The sequence below is a fragment of the Haliaeetus albicilla genome, chromosome 17, assembly GCF_947461875.1.
Source record: "Haliaeetus albicilla chromosome 17, bHalAlb1.1, whole genome shotgun sequence".
NCBI lineage: Eukaryota > Metazoa > Chordata > Aves > Accipitriformes > Accipitridae > Haliaeetus > Haliaeetus albicilla.
Genome location: NC_091499.1, coordinates 26,054,660 through 26,079,745, shown reverse-complemented (window position 1 = coordinate 26,079,745; position 25,086 = coordinate 26,054,660). Strand labels below are relative to the sequence as shown.

Sequence of the window (25,086 nt, the reverse complement as noted above, 5' to 3'; positions counted from 1 at the left end):
GCTGAGAGTTAAGACTTCCCACAAACACGGCAGGAGTGGAGGACAGAGAGAGCAGAGGCTCCCCAGGCATGGCCAGGGGGGCCAGATAACTGTGATTTGTGAGCAACCTTTATTCACTCCCTTTCCTTCATGAAATAAAACTGCTTTATAGGTCTCTGCATATTTATATTGAAAGTTTCTGAAAAGGATTGAAACCATCTTTGAAAGATATCCAGGGTAGCACCATATGGAATTACAGTAACCATCCATTTGTTTTTTAAATGTGTTTGCCAAATGCATTGGAGAAATTCTAAGGAATTTCTAAGGTCTGGAGGCTGGAAACAGCAAATTGATCTTTCTGGAAGATTGCTGATCACTGATCCCATGAAATGGCTGGTCTCGCTAGCCTCTCCAGACAGACTAAACTAGGCAGGGATAAGATGTGCTAAGAGGATGAATTAAAAAACCATCCCTTTGGGATCCAAATAGTACTGATGCGGGGATTTGCTCTATCCAAACAGTGACCTGGAGCCAAGGTAGCACAGGAGAGAAGCACTGTGGTTGTTTTTTTTTCCTTCTATCTCATCTACCTGCTTCCACTTCAGAGGGTCTCGTCTCCAAAACAGTTCAGGCACCAGGAAAGCTGCACAGGGATCTCGGCACAACTTCCAGCTGGGCATGAAATCCCACCACAAACCAACTAAGCAATTTTTCTATTTGCTCAGCAGCAGGGGGCATTATGTTTTGTTCCATTTCCAGAGACATTTGTGTTTAAATCGAAACACGAAAATTAGTCAGCAAAGGCAAACTGTCCTATCCTAGGCACATTCTTGCAGTGCATCCATGCCTGAGTGCCTTCCCCAGTTACCTTCAGCTCGTAACTATTTCAGAGTCAGGAAATCCTTCCCAACAACTCCAAGAAAAAATTTCCAACATAGCTTGCATGAGAGCTGGAGCTTGTAACACTGCCGGCCCATCCCTCTCCCTGTTACCTGCTCTGCGTGCAGAGCAAAATGAATCCATCGCGTGTTACCTGCCATGTCACTGGTGACCAGATCTAGTTTTTGAGGTGTCTCCTTCTCATTATTATAGCTGATGGTAAATTCAGTTGACTGATGTCTGGTGAAGGGCTGCTTGATTTGTTTCCAACAACCTATGATAAAGATATAAAAATAGAAGGCTTAGCAGCAAGTTAAATGCTCGCAATCAGAAGACTTACCAGAAAGTTTAAGTTTTGGTGTACTCATTGCTGTCAATATATTAACAGCAGCTTGTTAACAAGCTTTTCTTGTTAAAAAGCAAGACTAAAATGGGCTGTTTGTAAAAAAAGCCCCCTAAATTTGGAGGGTGAAAGGGAAAAAGTGAATCATCAACTGGGATTTCCAAGTGAAAACAAAACTTTGTAGAGGATTTTCTTGGCAAGAAGGGCTCAAACACTGTAGGTGTCTGCAGTGATTCTTAAAGTGTATCAGAAAAATACCAGCTTTAAATCAGTTACATGTTTTACCATTGCGTATGTGGCAAAAATAATGTTTAAAATGTCTTTTTTTCGGTAGACTAGTATGGCTTCCATTTCCTTGATATCTGAGCACCTGCACTCATCAATTAATTTGTTCTCACAACATCCTAGTCAGACAGAAAAGAAAAAAATCCACAGTGTCAGGGACTTGCCTGGAGCCTGCGACAGGAGGTCTGCGGAGAGTTGGGTTCAGCTCCCAGCTTTCTAAGTCCCAAGCCTGGGTCACGAGGGCTTAGGAGCTTGATTTATGAAGCACGCACACAACAAATGAACTGACTGGGTAAGAGGCTATCTCCAATTTCTTGGGATTTGTCCTCATTAGCAAGTGAGAAAGGATTATGATGTGACCTTGAAAAATCATATTAGCAAATATGATGTTAAGTACAAATTAATTTTCTAATGAGGGCAAGCTGCAGTGGGTAACAGCATTCCTTTCACTGACGTCAGCATCTGCTGAGGGCTGAAATTTCGGAGCTGAGCTATTGCAAGGCACTTGTCAAGAGACATGTGAATTGCTTGGTGGTTTCTTTTTTTATGGAAAGCCGCGATTCAGAAGGATATTCCTCTATAGAGTTGGTTGGCCAGGAAAAACAGCTAAACCCCAACTTCCAAGCTGATAGGAGACCGCACTCTAGAAAGCATTCTTGAGCAAGACAAAGAATATACTTCACCAGGGTTTTGCAGGCATCTCCTAAAGCAGAGTCCTCAAGCCAACCCCCTATATTCAGATTTTACACACAAAGTACAATTCAGTATTGTTAGGCTGTACAAATACAGTCCCAACCAGGGAGGGCAGTAAGATGGAAATATTAAAGCCATAAAAAATTATTAGCCCTTGCTCTCTTAGAGAAAGGCAATCCCCTCTGCTGTGGGGAAGAGAAAAGGAAAGCAGCCGTTTTCTGCAAAATAGGTATTTTGGAGGAGGGAAGGAAAGGGAGGGCACCTGGGAGCACTCTTATATGCTAATTTATGCACTCTGTATAACAGATCTTTTGCTAATTGCCTTTCCGTCATAGAAACCAAATTATATTGTTTCTTTGGGCACGGTGCTAGGATGACACCGGTGGGACTATCGTTTGCCGTTTCCCTTGTATGAAGAGGTGAATTTGAACGAGGAAACGTGGATGCTATTTCATAAACATTTCATGCTTAGTTGCATAAACCCCTTCCTGTCGGCTCAATGGACAGGACAGGAGAAGGTGCATGATTCTCCACTAACCTGATTTCTGAGCACTGGATAATCCATAAGAAAGTCCTTTGGCTTCTCGCCTGCGGGGAGAAGAAAGCATTTATAAACATCTGCACTCACAGCATTTCAGCTTCATGCCTTAGCTCCAGCAGAGAGAGCCTTTGTCTTTAGCAGCTGAGGACGACGCTTCACTTTTGAGTTCTTAGAGGCTGGTGTTTACTAGCACGTAAGGTATGCAAACCAGCGTTTTGCCGCTTCGGTTTTCCCCATCTATATGCAAGTTGTGAGTGCTGGTGTTCAAATTTCTTGTGTCTGGCACTCATCGATTTGATTTGTCCATGTCTATATGTGTCACTCTAGGTTATGTTTTGTGTCTGCTCTTCTGAATTCTTTGGCTAGTTTATAAGTTTACTGGGAATCCCGGACAGAGCTGGGTACCGCTAGTGATGGAGCAACATCACCAGAGCATTGCTTATACTTCCAAATACCCATGGGCTGACAGAAGCATTTCCAGGCTCTACATGGAAGTGCAGGTTCATACCCATGGACATCTAGCAAGAATCCCAGTTAGCAGTGCTGCTTCCCTTGTGAAATGAAGTGGCTTGGGTTTAGCTGCTTACCAGTGTATGTGTGCAACTCCTTACACCTGGGCTTTGCTTTCAGCCTGCTAGGTGAAGGGCTCTGACTTACAGGACTGGGAAACAGAAACACAACAGGAGAGAAATAAAAGCGAATGATCCAGATAGATAGCTCAAATCCTCCCTTCACTGAATTTTTACTTGGCTTTGGTGTGGAAACTATTCTGTCTTCGATTGCGTTACACCTTAGTATTTGTGGGTATATGTAGGCTGAAGAGTTATATTGGACAGTAAATTGGGGTGTGCAGTTCTGACCTGCTTTACCTTCGTTTTTGTCCGGTTAGGGGAGATGTACAATAAGAAATACAATTTACAGAGACATGACATGAGGTCTACTTAAAAGGAAGACTGCCGAACAGGATCAATTTCTAGCTCCCTGGTAAAGAGGCTCTGAAAGAAGGCACGTAGTTGGACATGCTAGCTAGGTAGCCACAAATGCTTCCTATGAGAAAAGCCAGTATCTTACTTGCGTAGGGCTGCACAGATACAAATTCCAGAGAACAGGAACAGACACAGCACGATGAAGATGGGGACAATTATAGCTGTAAGCGTTAAGCCTGCATGAGAAAAAAAAAAAGGATAAAAGTTTAAAAGGTAAATTACTCTGAAGCTGGTAATTTTTACTACAGAGAATACAGCAAAAGGCAGATAATCTTGCAGGAATGCTCCTTGTAAGAGAGCATGAAAATGTAGGACTATAAAACTGCAAGACCACTCCTCAGCCATACTTGGTTGCCATGTACGTATGTGGAAGTGTTGAGATGAAAGAGTTACATATACTTTCTCAAGGCTGACGCTTGACTTAAGCACTGTATGCATACTTAAAAAGAGCACTTCCTTCTTATTGCCTTATTTCTAGGTAACTTTTAAAAAGCCACTTACTCACTCTGTTTTCAGTTGCTTATAAAAGTGCCAAATGAGGCTGCAATTTTACATGCCAAGTATCTGGCGCATGCTGAACCGGTTGAAACATTTCAGTCAAAATAGTTCAAAGGTTTCCAGGAGTGGAGCTAGGGAAAAACCTGCTTAGCCCCTGGTAAATTCTAACACAACACGGTTTAGTGCAGGGATTTGAAAATTAGCAGTGGGGTGGCTCTTGTGTCAGGAGTGCACCATTCGCTATTCCTACAGACACTTACCAGGCTGTGAGAATAAGGTAGTACACGTGTCCACAGGGTATTTACAATTTAGCAGATGAAATCTCAGTAGGTTTCATTTTCAGTGAACATGGATACAATTTACCCATACCGCTGCACAGGTGAACTGAGCTTGCTCTTGGCAAGAGCAATGCAGTTTTAGAGGAGCTTTTTTCTTACAGTGATTGCTTCTTATAACCAGGGTGGTTGTTTTTTTTTACAGAGACATTCCTACAACTATCAGCTACCTAATGGGTAGCAGCATTTGGTGTAGTGGGTCTGGTAATTCCTGCCTGGCTATGCGTCCACTAAGCAGTCGGTATAAGCAAAAATTTTGTTTGTTTGCTTTTTAAGATCTAAAAAGTTGGCTCCACAACATGGAAGGATGAAGACTGCAAATTCAGGGAGAAGTATGCAAACGAAGGTTGTCTGAGCCCCCATGAGCACAGGCGTTATGGAGAAGTGTTTAGTTACACAACCGTGCGCTACTGGACGCTGCTTGGAGCTGGGGACCTGCTCTGGGGGGAGTCATGGTTGTGTAGAGAGAAGGTAATTTTTGTGAGACCACTGCCTCACGTATTACAAAAATTATAAAATTATAGGAAGAGGGTGAGGAAGAGCTCCTCAAAAAAATGCTGATGAGTGCTCAGTATAGTCCCCTGAGCCACCAACCAAGCATGGCAAATAAAGCAATATGACAGGGAAACCAAAGCCTGATGTTTCACACATCAAGGAAAACTAAGGCTTTCCGTCTCTTTCTGTGGCTTAAGACAGAAAGAACCTATGCTCCTCCCTCTTCTCTCTATGGTTAACCTTTAATCAAGTCTGAAGGGAAAATAAAAGTTTTGGTTTGTGAGAGAGCTTAAAGTTCCCTCGGGCTGGGCTGAAGACATGATGCATCCTAGAGAAAGTGCAGTGCTAGGTAGCGTTACCCAAGTTAGTTTCTTCCGATGGGATGGGCTCCGTAACAGTCCTGTCTTCCTTTCCAAGGGAGGTTTCCGTGCTCTGACTCGGTTTCTGCCACATTGAATGCGTAAATGAACTATTAGCTGCAAAAGAGAAGGGAGCATCAGTGGCACTGTGGTAGCAGAGGGGCTTTGGAAGCACCGTGCCCGGGGAGTGCTGCTTACCCCATACCTTGCATTATTCGACAACCCATCAGCTCAAGCTTCAGTGCTATTCTTTGGTTCCAAGTTTGAGGGATAATTCGCACATAGCGGGCCACTATCGGAGGGATGAAGTTATTGCGTACTATGTCACCGGAGTTGGAGTTCCCTTGGAATACCTGCAATGAAACATCAGCATGTTGTTTGCTCCATTTTAAAAGTCTGTTTCTTCAAAGTGCTCCTGACATCCAACTTCAAACTTTGTCATTATCCTAAAACTAAAATATATTGATAATCTGGGATGCAGCCACAGGATTTCTGGAATTGAGACCTCTGGAAAGAAATAATCTTTTTAGTTCTGACAGATATCGCATTTTGCTGTTAGCTCAGAGAAGAAAGATTATCACTGTTTCAATGCTGTGTAATTTCTAGTTAATGTATGCTGGTATAGTGATATAATTTTTGATTTAATAGCACTGCAGCACCCTTAATTGGGCAACAGGGGATAAAAATGTAAAAAGAAAAAATTGAAGTGAAATATTTCTAGATATTTTAGTAAAATGGTCAGTTTTCTGTATCAAGCTTGAGGAGTGACTATTAACTACATGGTTGTGTCTCCTTTTCTGTATTTCCCAGAATCAGTTCAGCCCGTGTGCAGAACAATAGTCCTTGCAAAATTAGTTCTCAGAGATGCTTCAGCATGATCAAGGAGAACTTACAAGCCCGATGAGGTAGGGAAGTGAGCTCAGCATATCTTAGATAAAATGCTAGGCCACTTGGGATTTTGATGGGACAGGTTTTGTCATGCACCTTCGCTGAAACTAAGATCATATATAATAATTTAGTAAGATTATTTGTATATAACAAGTCATTGTGGAAAACTGCAAACCCACATATTTTAAATAGCCTTCACAGCTCAGCCAGTACTAGGTTGATTTGTCACTTGTTGGGCCAACACCCCTCCAGTTTAACATTTGAAAAATATTAAACCAGTTAATGTTGCGCAGTGAAATTCCTTGCCATACAAGCTAAGAAAATCGGAGCTAGTAGGAAATCTCTCTACAGCTCTACCAAGTTTTTAAAAACTGCCGTCAGGACTTAGGACCGGGTAGAGCCTTATCCTGGGGCAAGCTGAGCTCCCTCAGAAATGATCAGTGAAGGTCTGACTTTGAACGCTGGGGGGGCAGGGAGGGGGGCTTTGGGGTTTCTTTTTTCTGTTTGAAAGGAAACTTGAGGTTTTCAAGGGAAAATGTTGTCAGACGAACCTGTGCAGCACATCCTTTGTCTGCAGGAACTAGCTGCACTGCTTTTATCTGTTACTTGTTAAAGTCGCTCAGAGTCTGTGAAAGCTGTTGTGCGGACAGGTATTGTGGTGCAAGAGCATTTATTTTACGTTCAGTTCAAATCCTGACAGACGTAGGCTGTGCCCACTTGTGTCAGCGAGGGGCAGGGAGCGGTGCAGTCCCTGGTGACCGTAAGAGAGCCTGAGCAGAAGCTGGGTCCATGGGCACAGCTCCACCAGCAGCCCTGTGCTTTTACCCGAGTCGGTTGTTTCGCTTGTTGGGGGGCTGCGTTCACCATCCCGCTGCATCTGAAGCCGAATCTCAGCTTTGCTGGTGCCGTACCGACCAACGCTTCTGCGCTGGTACGGCGTTCCTGGCACGGGCAAGCGCCGAGCTGAGCTAAGGCTTGCCCAAACAGCCTGTTGTACAGCTGTAATTACTGGTTTTTTTTAAAAAGAAGGATACAGACATACACATGCCTCCCTGTGTGTGTCTCACAACTTCAGCAAGCCCTGGATAACTTCCTTGTTTCTACAAGCTCGCTATCTACTCCATGGCCGTAAATTACCCTGGTGAAGACAACCCAAGTCTAGACAAGTCTGAAACTCCTAATCATTCCTGACAGTGAAAGCCTGCCCTTCAATGTCAAGGCAGCGAACACATTTTTGCTTTGTGTTTTCCTACCCCTCCCACTTTCCCTTACCTTTTCTTCATTGCTCAGAATCCCTTTGTAAGTTCTCCATTTCGAGTTGTTATTTTTGTAGTTCATCGTAAATGTCTTCACGTAAAAGTTGAAATTCATCACCGTGGATCCAGAACCAGTGGTCTTAATCCCTTTTCACAAAATGCAAAATACGTTTTCATTTGTTAGGTGTCTGTTTTAAAGGAACATTTTCAAATGCAAACACAGAAGCCAAAACAATTTGGAGAACTTTGCCTTCAAGGCCTTAATTTATTTTTCAAACTATGTTGGAATTGAGTTTAAAAGTTGGGTGAAGAATGGAAATCAGTTTTAAATTGTGAATTTAGAGCAATGGAATTTTTAACAGAGCCCAGATTAATGACTCCAAAAACGATAATTGCGTTTTGATATTATGGTCCATATCAGCAGTCTTTACATCTTTAGCAGCAACTGTAATTTACGTTTTTACAACTAAACCAGGAGTTGGAAACAGGCGTTTCTTTCACCTGGGCCATTGTTTCAAAGGCTATGACTTTAATGTTTCTTATTGATTCCAGAACTGCATCATGAATAGATCCTAAGCAATCGTTTATCATCCATCCAGACTCTACCGGTCCCTGTGTAAATATTTTGTTCTGAGCCTAACAGCATGTTTACAGACCAGGCATGCATGACAGTTGAGTTCAATCCTATATCCCTATAGGAAGGCGAGTCTTGTGAATAGCCATGATTTTTTAAATAGAAAAATAATATTCCTCAATGCAGAACATTTCATTACATTTAATGAAAGGAACATTGCATTAGTGCGTTATTAGCATTTCAGCTGCATTCAGTTTCTTCTCCAGCTGAAACCCCAGCTTCTAATAACCAGAAAGTCACATACCTGTTATTCTCTTCTTCTCTCCCAGGTCTATCTCCAACCATTCACGATTGCTGCTGTGGTTAGAGGCCCAAGCCAATCCTGGGACTTGAAGCCAAGCCTTGTCGGGAGACCACTGGAATACTTGCCCAAATTCGTTGGTCTCCTCCCAGTAGGAAGATGCGGTAACCTGGCTCTTGGAGAGGAATCCCTCTTCCAGACTGAGAGATTTGTTGCAGCCTAGGAGTCCCCACACAGACAGGCAGAAGGAGTTATTTTGTGTTTTCACAGCATATTTTTATATTAGGCTAGCAACATATGAAGACCACCCACAGCAGCAAAGTCAGATGTTGTTTAATCTAGTGCTAGCCTGACGCTATCCATTAGCTGTGGTGTTTGCCAGTCAATTTGTAGTGGATGATCCAGTACCAGAGAGCTGCGGTCCCTCTCCTTTACCAATTTAACTCCTACATACGTGACACCTTCTGACTACATCTGCTATTTTTGCTATTTTGTTTTTTAATCTCTGCAGTTTTGTCTCATTCCTGTGAAGACTTCTTATATTTTTAAATTTTCCTTCTGAAACATAATATTTATGTTTTGAGATTGGCATTAACTAATTTTGCTGTACAAAACATTTCTTGGATGAAGGCACTGTACTGAAAGGAACACTTTACTGTAAATATTTCATGATTCTCACCTGCAGTTAGGGCTAGGAAAGTTACTCATTACAGAAGCTCCTTGATACTGCTGCCAAGAGGTGATATCACGAAGATAATAGCTGCAGGTAAGTATTACAAACTCCACCAAAGAACCCGCAAAATTTCTGCACATCAAGGTTCTTCAGAGAAAACAGGCCAGCGGAATAAGGTTTCAATGAAGTTAAAAATAATTCCCTGGCAGTTTCAAAGGCCTATACATGCCTTACAATTTTCAGTGGAATAGTAAATGATTTTATCTCAGATGACTGAAATATAATTCAAATGAACGAGCACGAACTTTTCCCCCCTCTTTGCTATGTTTTATGCAAATGAACAGCTTGACAGATTAAAGACGCTTTTGCATCTTGGAAAGTCATAAACAAAAACTCGTTCTGTATCAGTGCAATGTAAATATATTTTCATTCCTCCTATGTTTTCGTTCTCTTCTTGTATAACGAAGACAGAATTTATAAATGTCTGCAGAAAAACTGCTTTCATTTTCTGCCACCTAAAGTACATAAAAATGGGATTATCTGATTGCCATTTTTCATATGCTGGCACCAGAAATGTAACAGCAGAATACTATTTCTGTTTCTCGTCTATGTGCATACGACCTATTCCTATTCTGTGATTTTTTTTCTAGCTCACTTCACATTCCTTCAATTTTTTTATTCACTTGCCAATTTTAAAAAATTGCTGTCCTAAAATATCCTTCCTAGACACAGCTGACATTCTCCTGATTACTTTTCAAAACTTATACAGAAAATACTTAAATAAAAAGGTAAAATTTGAATAGCTAAAAATAAAGCCATTATTCTTACCATTTGAAGTAAATATAAACCGCTTATCTGACAGCGAACCGCTGTAAGAAAAGAAAAAGGTAATTCAGCCTTTCAGGCGGTGGTCAGGGGAATGCCGAGGTACAGTTTCAGAATCACTCTTTATCTACCAAAATATCTCTGGCCAGAGAGCCACTTACTTTGCTGGCTGCTTACTGACCCAAGTAAAAGCACTCTGTACATCTCTCACCATGACTGAATTCAGATCAGTTTTTAATGGTTTTGAGCACTTTTTATGCTTTAAAGTGACTCCCCGTCCCGTCAGCCTGTTACTCCTGCTGCACGCTTCTGCTTTTCTCCTCTCCGCAGGCTCTGTACCTCTGCGGGAAAGCTTTCCCCTTCTGCTCCTCCTCAGACCAGCAACATAAGAGCATTCCCAAGAGCCAGGATGGGGAAAGCAAACCGGGGCTGGCTCTGCCGGCGGCGCGCTGCTCCGGCACCGGGCACAGGTCTCTTCTCGCCTACAGTAGCTTAAATTAGACCAAGGGCACTGAAACCCGCAGCTTCCTATTAGTCTAAGTCCGCATCTGGTTTGAAGAAAATCCAGCCTTACGCATCGTGAAAGAGTTACGCGTGATGGTGACTAAACCGTGCCGGCTCTGGCCGTTCCTACTTGGGCTGCAGGTGTATCATAGCCAGACTGAATGAAAACTACTTGTTTTAACCTGGGTGGGAACCAGTTCTGTTAGAACCACCACCACCACCTCCCATCAGGAATGGTTCTTTTTGCTCCATTAACATCTATGGCTCCCCTTTTCTTCCTCCTTCTGACACGGGCTGCTTTGCTTCAGGAGAAAAACCTTTTCTTGGGCCACTCCATACAGCCCTGCACAATGCAGGACAAGATAAAATCACCACTGTAAGGGAAAGCTGAGCTTTGCTTGGCCTCCCATGGAGCCGCTTTCTGAGATGCCCCTGAGGTTTCATTCCAGAAGTGATGACTCTGCCTAATGAAAATCAAAGCCTGGGTTTTAACGTGAAATTAGTTTGGATTTCTTGAAAATCTGACCCTTTCAACGCTGCTGCTGCGATTAGCTGCACGCATCGCTTGCCCCTTTTCAAAAGCCTTGGCCGGCGTGACTGAGCAGCAAAACAGCTTCTGCACTTCATCGTCAAGACAGCTCCCTTTCAGGCTGCCCTTTGTTGTTGGCCACGAAAATTTCCCCCGTGGGCTAACGGCGGTGCCCACGGCTGTATGTTTCGAGAGCACCGCAAACGGGGAATAGGAAAGCGGTCCCACGTCAAGGGCAATAAAAACACTGCTTCTTTTTGTCACTGAGGGAAAACTAATAACTACAGGCAAACGAAGCCCTTCCGAGATGATGGAGAGCACTGGGAGGGAGCTGATTTATTTGGGCACGTAGGCGGTAGAGTACCTGGAAGGAGAAACTCAAGCCTGCCTTCCCTCCCACACCTTCCCCCCCCCGGGCAATCCTCAGGGGCGATCAGATGTGCTCTGCTCACTTCAAACCAGTTCGACATTACAGCCAAAACAATTTTTTGCTTTCTTAGCGAATACAAAGCAATCTGTTTCAAGAGAAAAGAAGAAAATAAAAACCCGTGGTGATCAGTAAAATCTACCCTAAACAGAAATCACAGCGCTCCTCGAATACTTATTTATAAGATAACGCTTTGTAGTAAAAAAAGTCACCCAGATCCCTTTCAAATAGAGGGCTGCAATTTTAGCAAAGAAAGGGAGGAGGTTAGCATTTCTAAGGTCTATAAAGCTATGAAATCAAGCTGAAATATTTCTGCTATAATTCTGCAAGTCACTGAAGAGGACAAACTAATTCAGTAAGTGGTAATTCATCAGTTTCCTAATGTGACAGGTGGCATTCATCACACAAATTTCATTTTGTCCTTTAAGGGATGGCATCGCCCAGTGCTCCTCATTTTCCTGACAACCTTCAGGATCCTGTCTAGCCAACAGTACTGGTGGCGGGACTGCAGGGGAGACCTGTGCCGGCAGCTCTGCCAAAAAAGGATGCTGCTTCCCATAATAAATTTCTGTTAGTATCAAATACTTCTTTTTTTTCAGAGTTGGTCTCAAGCAAGCTTTTTATAAGCAGCGCAGGTTAACCCCAAATCTCATCTTTCACAATTCACAAGCGTGCGGTCTCTTGCATTTTCAAAGACAAATGATTTCACATGCACAGACATACAGTCACAGGCCAGGTCACATTACAAAGTTAAACCCCCATATATTTGTCCTGGGGTATCAGAACTGACAATAAATCTGGCCACTTGATCTCCATTACAGCATTTGCGGGTGCAGGTCCACGCATGGATCATGAGAACTGAAAAACTCACAGATGCTGGAGCGTAACAAGCGCACTGAAAAATGGAGTCAGGGAGGCCAAGGTCAGCTCCTGCGGGCTGGTGAGCCAGCAAGCCGTAACTCCACCGTCACGTTACAACGCAAATATTTAACAGCTCAACGCACTCCAGCAGCAGCTTTTGATGAGGTCAGTTTTGGCTCAAGTCACTAAATAATTTAAACCTTTAATACTGAAATCCACTGTAAATGAGAATTTAAAAACTTGAGTAAGCTTTTATGTAAGGGCGTCTAAAAAGCTCTTAAAGCACTGCTGTCCAAGCACCAATTTTTTCTCACCAGCACTGGCTGCTCCGCAGGAATTTCTTGCAGCGTGTAGGTACCCCGAGGACAGGGAAGCCATGCAGCTTTGGAAATACCTCTCATAAAAGCCTTTATAAAGCATGAAATGCATGGGTTCATCTTCCTAGTAAATAGGCCCACTGTTTCTAGGAGCGCTTTTTCACGTTTTGAAATAAAAGGATTTCCCTGCATCCTCCAATTTCCCTCTCCTAGGATAACGGGCTCACACCAGCATTCGTCTGCGCCCGGGATTCTCCCAGCTGCCAGGAGCAGCAGAAGCATCGCGGGAAGGGCTGTGCTCACACTCCCATTTTTCTCAAAATCCGTGCCACCTAGTTTGCAGGCATCCCACCCAGTATGAGCCCGCTTACCTATGGCTCCCCATATAATGTGTAGAAAGCGACGGTTGTCTCCTCGGAGCAACTCGGTCCCTTTGAGATGTGCACCGTGCTGGAGGAGTGCCTCTGTCTGTCCCAGTATGCGGGAGAGCTACGGGGGCTGCGCTCCTCTCTCAGGGGCCTCACATTAAATGGGCTAAATTCGAGCCCTGGAGGCTGGCTCCAGCCTGGGAGTGCACGTTTCAGCTCTCCTTCAAGTAAATGGGACTTCCCCCAGTTGATGTAATAGAGACAAGTTTGCATCTCTGGGTATTTCCATCACTCACGTCAAAGGTATAGGGTATTTTGCGAATGGCAACATTAAAAGGACGCTCAGCAGTTAAGGTGATGCATTAATTATGCAAACAGTGTTTTCCCCCAGCACGTGTATGTACATTTGCTGTCTTATACGCTTCATTCGTTGCCCACTAGCTCTTGTACCGTGAAAAAAATACAAATGGGAATCCCAGCTGCCTTTCATTATAACAGTTCATGCGCTACCGTCTGAGTTACTCCTTCTGGGATTCTCAAGGATCATGAACATACAAAAGCATGTAAATGGTTCTGTAACATCCTTCGATAAGGCACAAAATATTTAATTTAGGGTTTCGCTAAGCTGGCATGTGTGATGGAAAGAATTTGTATTATTTGTGTTATGGAGGGGCTTTGTGCCTGAGCTGAGCTCTCAGTCCTGCTTTGCTTGCAACAAGTTTATATTAATTTTCTTTGGCAATTACCTTTCAAGAAAAATAGAAAATATTTAGGCTTTATGGGCCTTTGGCTAGTTTTCTACAGGCTACACAGCTTTGTATACTCCAGTGCCATTATATATAAAGCATTTCAATCTCTGCTGGAGTTTAAGCACAGCAACAGACCAAATGGATGTTGGGGTTTTTTTCATGAATGAAACCATGATTGTAAAATTGTCAGGAGGGTGTGAGAAATCATGGGAAAACCAGGAAAAGAGTATTAAAAAGACATATTCCCTTAGCTCTCATAGGCTATGGGACTGAGGAGATTTCCCTTCCTACAAAAAAAAAGCCTCATGTAAAATCCAGATAACATTTGAAAATTAAAAAATATAAACCAGCAGGAATGACAGAGGCAGTTGCTGGAAGGGCTTACTGTGCTGGATAGAGATTAGAGGATTTATTTCTACTTCAACAACAGTACAATTAAAAGTCAGAAGATAAGTGGTAAATATAACACCCTTGCTATAAATATCCTAAAAGAGAAAAACTCTGAACATGTCAAAAGCACAATGTTTGAGAAGTTGTTCATTAAATCCCCTATGGCTTAATGGCACTTTTTATTTATTCATTCTTCCTAGCTTTTTTTTAAACTTTAACATGAATTTATCATGATTTATTAGCACATCGATTAAAGGTGTTTATTGCAGAACATCGTACTTTCATGTATCTGCTAACAAAGTAATTTGCAAATATGTTTTGGAAGGAATAGAAGGAGAAAAAAAAAAAAAAAAACCGCCCTACATGGTATAGCCACTGAAAACCTGGAACATTTTCCTATATCCAATGCCAACACCATTTTAATAAAGCCGTAGAAACAAAGCCCCTAGACTCACACCTAACACCTTTTCCTCCCCCAAAAAGCATCCCCACCTGCTTCTGCTGATCTGGGCAGCGCACTGTGCTGGGGGGTTTGCTCCCGGAGCCGGACCCACCAGTGGTACTCGCTGCAGCCGTACTCACTGGTGCGAGGGGGTTACTTACTGGTGCAAGGGGGGTACTCACTGGTGCGAGGGGGGTACTCACTCATTTGAGGGGGTTACTTACTGGTGCGAGGGGGGTACTCACTGGTGCGAGGGGGGTACTCACTCGTGCGAGGGGACGCCGTTGGCCACGACGCCTTCGTAGCGGCTGATGCCCTTCTGCTGGGTGACGCTGATCTGACCGCCCAGCTCGTCCGCGATAACGCCTGCATGTATCGCCGACTTGCACAGCAGCGAGGTCTGAAAGGCAGAAAAGCCGTCAGAAGCCAAAGCTCAGAGGATCAATCTGACAAAGTGCTAATGCTTTCACTTCCAAGCCACTAGTATACAGGTGTTACAGCTCATAAAATCCGGCAAAGGCTCAAGAGGAATAAGAGGCAGGGGAGAGAGAAAGAGCAGTGATCTTTGAAAAAAAAAATGCATTTCCAAAAGCCACTTTTTTTTCAAATGACAAAGCAAATGATCTGCTTCTGAGAAGGTGCTGTAAGATTTTAACCTAATAAGTATTGTGTCACTCCTCAGGAAAACAAAGTCAAAGGCAAGGCAACTCTTCTTTGCAAAGAGAAAACAATAATTACTTGATAGACTTGCCTGAAGGCAGACCTGTCTATTACTGTGCCTTAGGATTTGAGTCATGGCACACATTAGGAGATTTGGCTATGTGTTGACTAGCTGCTGCTGGGTTTTAAGTAGAACCCCTTTGCCAGTATTGGATAATGCTGAAAAATACAGGCAGGACAAGGTGAGTGTGCCAAATAGGTGGCAATAACGTACCGCTGGGCTAGGGCAAGGCTGAGAAAGGCCGGCAGAAGGGTGCAAAGGAGACGTTCCCAGGGGCTGCTGGCAGAGATTGGTCTCCTTCACACCGACCCAGTTTGGGCTACTGCCACCCTGCAAGCTGGGGTGCCGGCTTGTCCCCTCCGGGGAGGGCTGGGGACCCAAAGGCAGCAGGTCTCCAGGGGACCCCCGCGGGTTCTTCCCATCAGAAAAGCTGAATCCCCCTTTAAGGTGGAGGGAAAATTTCTTTCAAAAATTCCTCAGCGCAGATAAGATCTGCATGAGGTCATGCCATGTGATGCTTTTCTTTCCTAACCACCCAAACGAAGGGGAGGAATAACTCCAGCTAATGAGAATGTACTATGGCATTTCTTTGTTTCTTCAGCTCTGCCACTTTCCAGGCTGGAGCGGCGTGCTCGAATAACTGGATGAACAGGTTAAACGTGAACACTGACTTTTTGGAAACTCAGCAACTGCTATATTTGTGATAGGGTGGGATTTTACTTCAGTGGTATGATTAAACTTATTCCACTGTGAGAGGTGTAAAGATTTCACAGGCATGATGGGAGGAGAGCACTGTGTGATGTGAACTGTGGATAAATGCAACCACTCAGGCAACTTCTTCGCTTTAAAGAACGAGCAAGAGGTTGGGTTTAAAGAACCCAAGGGGTTGGTGGTTATCAGTGGGATGTCATTAGGCAGTGTATAATATTTATTTCGTCTCAGAGCAGATCGCTGGGATACCGCAGGCATAATCTTAAAGAAAACCTGCATGTTACTGAAATGTGGGGTTTTTCCTACAAGAGATAACTGTAGAAAAGAAACACGCATGGACTCCAAACAAGTAAAAGCTGAAGTCGTAGGAATATTTGGTACATCTGTGAGCACTGCCTCAAGAGGGACAAACCCTATGCACGGTTTTTCCAGAAAGCTAGAAACCGCAAGTCAGTAGGTGTATTTGACAATCAATGGACTTTATTCTCACATAATTGATTGGTCTGTTTGAAAAGTGTCTCCCTGTGCTTTTATACTGATAACATACTCATATACTGATAATAAAAGGTATTATCTAACACAGCTGGGTAGAATTACTGACAAAAGTCAAACAGCAAAAGCTGAAACCAAGTTGTGCTACGCTTCTCTCTTCTGTCTTTATAAATTTCCCCTCATTATCCTGTGTACTTACATCTCTGTATCCCTCTCCGACATTCCCAGAGATGTCGCCTGCTATGTCTCTGCAGCCAGCAGGACAGTATCTGCTGTAGTGAGAGAAGAGAAGCTTGTTTAAAATATGAAGTGTAGTGATGATACACAGAAACAAACTCGTACAAAATAAATGCTCTCAAACCAAGAAACGTTTTAGCAGTAAGTTCCGGCTGATGGTCTGCTAGTGAGTCGAGGAGGTAAATAAACAGGCCCTTGAGTTCGTGAGTGGACTGCACACAGCAGCACACAAAGAACCAGAAAAGCAGTTTTGCAAGGGCATTTCTGTTTAATTCTCTTGTTCTAGAAATGCTACCACACAAGTTTTCAGCACAGCCCAGATAAGCCTACATGCACATCCAGACAGCAGCCAGAAGAGCGCAATTTATTACCATTTCAAATCCTATCACAAAGTTCAAGGAACCAAGAAATTATAGCTTGTCCTCAGATAATCTCGTATCAGCTAGGATGTGATCTGCTCTCAGGAGAAGCACTGGAATTTGAGGCTACTTTGAATTTCAAAGTGGAATCTCTTTTCACATATACCATGTATATGTATGCCCTAATGAGAATCGCTGAGAGCTCTATAACTCCATTCCCGCACTTTTCCGGCCACAGACTTCCATCCCTTAGACTATTACAGCATTGGAGCTCAAACAAATTCACTTCTCCAGAAAACCAAGACTGTACCTGCCTTATATGACATTTTCTAACATGGGACCAGAAGACAGTTACAGCAAAGCAAGCCAGAGCGCAGAGAGCTGCAAACCTTCTTTACCTGTATTCAGCCTTTGTGTAGTGGTTTGCTCGTTCCAAACATGTGATTAGATCTGTGAAAAGTTTACAAATGTCAATCCCCATGGCAGGTTGTAGAAATACAGACAAATATTTGGCTGAACATGAAATTACATTTAAAGGCCTCTCTGTATAATACTTGAACAATTTTATTAAATAGAAAGGAACAGCTATGGTTTTCCCTCATTCTTTTCATCTCCCTCTTCTACTCTTCTTATGTCTTACACCTTCAACAAAGTTGCGCAGACCCCCAGAATATTAAATGTAGGAATCAAATCTTAATCTCTCCTATCCCTTCATCCTATCACTGTGTGGTAGATGCTGGAGCCCAGAATACAGTGGAGCTTCAAGGAAAAGGTACTAATTTTCTTGTTCACTGGGTTTGTATTGCAAATTATCTCGGTAAGATTTCAGCAGCTATTATATCTGGTTAATATTACAACTGCTTCTTGCACACATGCTCTTAAAAATATCATGGTTCATGCTAATCTGGAAATGTTTAGGACCAAACATTTGGGCTAAAGTCTGTGTGTGTAAAGAAGATAATGAAATAGGGGGGACTACGCCACTAATCCTTTAGTACTTTTGGATTTCACTTTACCTGGATGATCACTGCTGGCATAGGACAACAGAAAACCTCGTCCTGACACGTGGGATCCACTCTCAAAGTGAATAGTCGCTTCATTGCTATCCAGAATGATTTCTTTGGGGACGGGCATCACGTTACCACAGTATGGCCCTACAGACAGAACAAAGATGATTTCAAAAGTTTAGATGACGTAGTTAGGCTGGAATATTCTCATGATTAGCGAAGAGTTTCATAACACGCTCATTCTCCTTCAGTACCAATCCAAATGTTGACAAAAGGGTTTTGGCTTCAGTCCTTTACGGGTACGAGCTCCAAAGTTACCCTGACAAGGAGTGGCCAGGATCCAATTGTCTCTCCATGGCAGCAAGTCCAGCATCCACGTCTCTCAACACATAATCCTTAAGAGAATGATTAATGTCCTTCGGCCTTTGAAGTACAGCATGCTTACAACCAGCAGTAACTCATTAGAGAAAAGAACAGAACATTCAAAGGCAATCCAAGGGATCTACACAGGGTCCCCCAGATAAACTCTCCAGACACGTACAGCTCATGCTGCTGTAGCACAGCAGCCGTTCAAGACAGATTAAGATCACAAACAGGGTACTTGGTTTTCAAGGAGCCGTGTGCCACAAGCCAAATTGTACTACACGGCAGTACCACTTTAGTCAGAAAATTTCTTAATTTATTTTCCTTTAAAAAAATCATCAGACCATTAAAGTATATGTTTCAAGTCTCTAGAGTTTTAAACAAAAAAGAGAGGGAGGGAAAGGGGAAGATGAAGGGGGTGGGACAGGAAGACAAGAGCCTTGCACTTCTACATTGAATAAGGTAAGAGTTTTATAGCTACCAACTGCAGTATCTTGGAACAGTCTTTGCGACACTCCTTTCTTGTGACAGCAGGCCTACCCAGAACTCTTAATAATTACATTTGCCTCTTCAGAAGTCAGTTCCCCAGGGGACCTTTCTTCTGAGATTGCCACAGTCTTCGCTCTTGCCTTCTGTCACCACACCTGGGTGCAAACACTTACCCACGGCTGCCCTCAGGCACAGATGCCACAGAAAATCCAAAGCAGTTTGGGTACACTTTTTTGAATTTATGAGGATGTTTACAATATAAACTGCTAAGAAGAGGTTTTTGTAAAATGGCAAACAGTTTTTTTTCCCAAGAGAAAAAACAAGCAAGACCCTTTATAAGCCCCCAGCCCATCTGTTCTGTTGAGGTGAATGACAGCTTTTGTGTCCTAAAGCAAGTCCTTGGGATGAAAAATGGTCACTTTGATTTTTCCTAGACAACCTCATTTTATTGGTGGTGGCTACTTTAGGGCAACTTGGAACTGACATCTGAGATAGATACAAGAAATTACAGTCACAGCACGACACAAATTTGATGAGTGGTACCCTTCCTAGCAGGCTCCTAAGAGCTTCTTCATTTTGCTTGACGCTCTTAGGGCGGTCTTTCCCAAATGCTTCATTGGCCTTATAACATCTATAAGATCAGCCTATAGAGTAGCCCAACTGGAACCAAAACCAGCCAGTTGTCAGCAGAATGGGACAAAGCAAAGGAGGAACTCTGTCTTTCAGCTTATAAAAATCATACAGCAAAGCCAGGCAGGCAGAGAAACAAGCGACAAGTGTGACATTTCCCTGGAGTACTCGTGTGTTGAAAATGACTCATGACTTAGTCAGAGAAAACAATGTCTATAAAAAGGGTTAAACAAATTGCTTAGGAAATGAACTTATCAAAAAGACAGCATCTGACACTGTGTCATACCAGACAACTGCACGAGTGATTTATTTGAGAAGGTCTTTTGTGTCAGATTGCAGTGGGAGAAGTAAAGTGCTAACTTAGATATTTTTCTTTCAAGAGAGAGAAGGGGGAAGAAGACAGGGAGGCATTGCATTTCTGCAAAATAAAACACCTGAGAAAGCTTTAGTCCTTTTCTTCTCTCAGGGACTGTCTCTACATATTTTCTCACAAGCGCTCTTTGGCGTTCTCCCTCGCAGCGATTGGCAGTGACCTATCTACTCTGTAGGTATAATTTAGATGGCTGATTCACTCAACCACACACTGGCTGGATCTGGGCTATGTGTCTCCTCCAGTAGCAAGTCTACATACGTTCCAGATAATTATACAAACAAATCACACATGTCATAAGCGAAAACCAATAAAATAAAATAAAAAAGTCTAGACACAGGGAGTTGTATAATCCAAACGAAAGCCAAAAATTCAGAAACAATCAGCTTAAGACATCAGCATATAACGCCTAAAGACAAGTGCCTACTGTTAAGTAATAAATCCAAGAAGGGTTACCAGGCTCTGGTTATCTTCTGCCAAGAACAGTTCTGGTGTACCGAGAGACTCCCATGGGTAGCTCAAAACTAATGGGGCTTAGGATTAATTCCTTAAAGGATATAGAAGCAAGAAAGAGTATACACTGAAGGAAGGAAAATTTTCCAAAAGTTTGTCAGTTTTCTGCATAGATTTGGGGGGCGGGGGGACACACACGGGGGGACGGACCCCGCATATATTAATACTACAGAACATTCACTTGTTATTCTGTTGCAAACTGAGAAAACCTTGCAATATATTTCAACACGTTTCTTCTCAATAATTCAGGTAATACCATATCAGCACTATACTGCCAGGTCTTCAGACTTGCCTGAGATCCAGCAGAGTTTATTTCCATGCTATCAAATACAGAAATGAGTGCTAAGAGTTAGGGTTTAGAAAAAAGTATAAGCATTATCTCACCCCTCTATTGCTGTTCTTAGAGAAATCGATCAGATACCGGTTTGGCTTAAAGGTCCTTTACTCCCTGAAAGAACTAGAGACACGTGCAGCCTGGCTTTAGGAAAAGCTGTTATTCCACTCTTTTCAGTGCTTATTGTGTTTAAAATGACCAGTGTAAGCACCTTTCTGATTTAATTTACCCAATAATATTGTTTTAGGTTTAACAGTACCTCTCTCTATTTTGCCAAGTTTTTGCAGAGTGGCCTTTTTAACATCGAATTCTCATTTCCCCCCTAATCAATTTATTTTACATTGGCGGTCTTCCAAGAAATTCCCCAGGGGGACAACTAGCGATGCATAGAAAACAAAACCGATTAAGGGTCAAGACAATTCTTTGGGTTCAGTTTTGACTGATTAGAGAATTTTATGCTTTCATCTGTTTTCTAATTTTCTGGAGAAAAATAACGTCTTTGTTTTTAACCACATGTACTCTTTCCTATGCACTTCCATACAGCAGTCCTCCATTTCCTTTAATGTTGTAAAGCCAGAGAAAGGATAGTCTCCCAGGCTCCCTGCATTTCATCTTGTGATGTGCCTGAATTAGATGCCCTTTCTATATAACACAGCAACACCTAGTAGATTTGCTCTCCATTGACTTACCTATTACCTTGAATACAGACACTGTGAGATTTTATAGACATTAGAAGATTAAACCAATCAGCATCTGTACACATTAGACTTCATCTGAAAGCTGTATTTACTAGTCCATATTTTCCACTTGCAACTGAGGTGACAAAAATACTACTTTATCATCTACTTTAAAAACTCATATGTGCACCCAGTCTTCTCTGTCCATTCCACCTAGGATTTAGTGATTTCCCCAGACTATCTATATGAATACTGTACAACCATAGCAGAGAGGAGGGATGATGGAGAAAGCCTTGGTTTGTGTCTGGCATGAAAACAAGAAACTTGCTTACAGGGCCCTGTTAACTTTTACTGCAGCTTTTGGACTTGACTCTGGACAAATACTTAATTCCTAAACCTGGGACTAAGCCAAAAGTTTTTTAAGATCCCTTTTGAGAACTGCCAGATCACGTTATCAGTTTTTCATCTTCTAATGTTAGTTGTGAGGTGGGTTGTTTTGCATATTCGGCTTGAAAAATGAGTCATGAATGCTGATCTCTCTCCTTGTTTCCTGTTAAAGAGACTCGGCTGGAGCTCTGCTGGGGTAGGTAGGCAGGATTATTTGGTTTGTTTACTAAGAACAAAGAAAAGAGTTCGATTTAATAAACAGATGTGCTACATGTCATGAAACTGAGTAGGTGTTCTCCATATTTCAGTATTATTACATCTAGATGCCAGGGCCTTTTCTTCTTTCAGTGTCTCATTAATGAGTTGACCCAACTGTGGTTCCGTCTGTTCGCTCCAGATTCTTTAATATATATATATTTTTTAAAAATTCTGCAGGAGAGCTATTAGGGGCCTAGGAATTTCAAATGTACCTAATTTAATATTCTCTATTATTAAACTAACATTTAATACCTTTCGTCCAGAACTTCTGATCTGTTGGTATGGTTTAGGTGGCTTAAATCAAATACTTTTACTTTGGAATCACTGTCTCCAAGCAGTATTAACATCCTGTAAGATACATGGTAAATTGTCTTGTGGATATCCTTTGGCTGGCTCCTCTGGAGACTGAAGAGACTATTTTATGTGTTGTTTATTTTTTAAATGTTAGCAATAGTCTACTGCTTTTGTCTTTTTCATAATAGTGTTGTTTTGCAAATCTGATGATCTTTACAGCATTGTCTGGTTTTATGAGGTCTAGTTTACTTCTACTGTCAACCAGGCTCTGGCATATTTCCTGAGACTGCTTTGTTGAATTATGTTCCTTTATTTTTTCTACTTCCCTTAAGAAGCGCTGTGCCTAGAGGACTTTCTTCTCTCACACCAGCTGGCAATGCCTACATGCCATTTGTTTCTGTAGTTCTTAATACTTTCTGCCTCTTCTGTAAGGCTTTACTTCCTTTTAAAAGCATTTATTTCCCTCTTTAGCTATCGCATGTCTGGTTCACTATGCTCATTCTGCTTTCAAATTCCTCAAATTCATTTGAAACTTGCAGTTTGACATTCGCAGAGGTCTTTAAGAAACTTGGTTCGTTTAGATATCAACTCATGATGTCCTCTGTTCAACAGGGAATCTTCTCCCTTTTTTTCTGTCTTTACTTGCAGACTAAGCCATGGCTGATGAGCAAGGTGTAGCAACGATCCCAGGGATCTGCCTCTCCAAGATTATAATTTCCTAACGCATTTGTTTGGGAAAACAATGTTTTAAATTGTGATCCTTATAGTCAGTAGCTTTTTCTCAAATAAAGCAATTTGGAAGTACCTCAGCAGCTGGGGAAGAACAGGGGATGTGCTGAACATGGATTACGCTTGTTTCACTTCAGAGCTAAAAACTCAGCCAGAGTGCAAGTCTTTCACAAACAGCTCACAAAACCAGCAAGGATCTGTTGTATGAAAACATCTGCATTCTTGAAATTCATCTCCATCCCACATTCGCGCAAATGCTTCAACTTTCATAAGCAGTAACTCTTCCTCTCTGGAGAGGAGGAGAGGAGAGATCTTCACTCCAACCCTGCCATGCACATGCACAGGGATAACCAGCGTCACCCTGCAAGGACGTGCGAGGAGATGAAAAGTGCTGCTCTATGTCCTTCTTTGCAGGACGTGGGGAAGGTGGTGTTTAATACTCAGTAGATCTGAGTTGACAGAGCAGTCAGGATGAGACAGGCCGGTTAGTCAACATTTAACTCTGTGCAACACAGTCTGACCTCAAGCTGAGTGGTAAGCATTTCTCATTTTAGGAAAAAAGCAAACATAGCTTTCAGTTAGCATTTCCAAAGGGTTGCCAAAGACTGTGATAAAGGAAATAAAATGTCATCCAAGTAGAGTCAGGCTGGAGAAGTAATTACAATTTTAAAAGGGAGGGTCTGGGCCACCTGCACAGGCTGTAGGTCTGCCTGCTTGACCTCAGGTGAGATCTCCCACTTCTAACATGGCTGTGGTTTTTAGCCAAACCCAAAGGCAGAAGCACAGCAACAGTTAGGAATCATTAGTAAAGAACTGTAGCTGTTTAACAAAAGAAAAATACACAGTACACTTTGTGCAGCTAAGAGGAAAAAAAAAAGTTCATTTGATAAAACAAATGCAGACATTCTCTGTCGCATACACCTTTCCAAAGCTGAAACCTCAGGATATTGCAACCACTCAGGCGAAACCCAACTGTTAGAAGAGTTTTGACTGTTAAGAAACTGCTCGACTTGATCTTCAGCGAGAACTTGTCTGGGCATTTCCCTGGATTTCCTGAAATACCAGAAACAATACTGTAATAACAAGTTTCCTTTGAGGGGCGAAAAAGAAACCTGGACACACCCTTTATTCAAGCAAGGCATCTATTACAATACATAATAAGGCAAGACTGGTTCGATGAATCCCCTCAAGTCATAATGACAGGTAGGAGGCATCCGAAGGCACTTGGTTCTCCTGCACACCCGCACACACACACGTGTGCGCACACACACATGTGCACACACACACGTGTGCACACACTCTCTCAGCAGCCATCAGACACTCACACATCAGTAAATGCTCAATTTGTCTAACAACCCTTAGTGACTGGGTGCGGGGAGGAGAAAGCGTTTTCAGTAATTTCTCTATTTCACACTAGCTACCGGCTGTAAATTATGCAAGAACAAGATAACTGCAGTAACTCTCCAAATTATTACTAGTCACTCAGCAGATCTGACATCCACCCCAGAGGAACACGTCAACCTCCTACTGACTACAAGTGAATGGAGAAGTAGGTAGGCACTTATGTCTTCTTTATTCTATCTCTCCAGTCAAGACTGATGATCATCTCACAAAATTAAGGGAAAAAAATACTAAGCCATTAGTTGGGGAAAGAGAGGGAAAAAAGCAAGAAAAAAGGGTCAAAAGAGGCACAGAAATCTAACAAAGACCTGAAAAGAAGCTACCTAAAAGCAGTTCCTGTCTAACTTCTAAAACATTTGTTACACCTTCACAAGTAGTGCAAGTTTTGTTCTTGAGAACTACCAGGCCCACATGGTTAATCTTGTTTTCACATATCCCTTTAACTAATTAAAAAATCAGAAGATCTTATTCAGAGCTCAGTATTTTTAATATGCTCAGATAATGCAATTAACTCAAGAAGAAAAGCATTTCAGTAAAGGTTGCACCTTGTCTATACTGTAAGATCATACTTCATACTAATTTTTATTCTAGATTCCTTTTGTGGGACAAACCCCCCC

At 42.4% G+C, this 25,086-nt stretch overlaps 1 protein-coding gene across 1 annotated transcript in view; it reads right to left on the bottom strand.

The window, feature by feature from the left end:
* The window catches only part of DCBLD1 (discoidin, CUB and LCCL domain containing 1), a 48,769-nt gene that overhangs the window by 3,772 nt on the left and 19,911 nt on the right, over positions 1 to 25,086 (bottom strand). Inside the window, exons 3-14 of the mRNA XM_069805112.1 lie at positions 18,034 to 18,171; positions 17,416 to 17,467; positions 16,621 to 16,693; positions 14,764 to 14,897; positions 9,914 to 9,954; positions 8,416 to 8,631; positions 7,554 to 7,684; positions 5,599 to 5,746; positions 5,394 to 5,510; positions 3,792 to 3,882; positions 2,718 to 2,767; positions 1,013 to 1,132 (exon numbers count right to left, since the gene is read on the bottom strand). Coding sequence (XP_069661213.1) covers positions 1,013 to 1,132; positions 2,718 to 2,767; positions 3,792 to 3,882; positions 5,394 to 5,510; positions 5,599 to 5,746; positions 7,554 to 7,684; positions 8,416 to 8,631; positions 9,914 to 9,954; positions 14,764 to 14,897; positions 16,621 to 16,693; positions 17,416 to 17,467; positions 18,034 to 18,171 — 1,311 coding nt within the window. The remainder of the gene's footprint in view (positions 1 to 1,012; positions 1,133 to 2,717; positions 2,768 to 3,791; positions 3,883 to 5,393; positions 5,511 to 5,598; positions 5,747 to 7,553; positions 7,685 to 8,415; positions 8,632 to 9,913; positions 9,955 to 14,763; positions 14,898 to 16,620; positions 16,694 to 17,415; positions 17,468 to 18,033; positions 18,172 to 25,086) is intronic.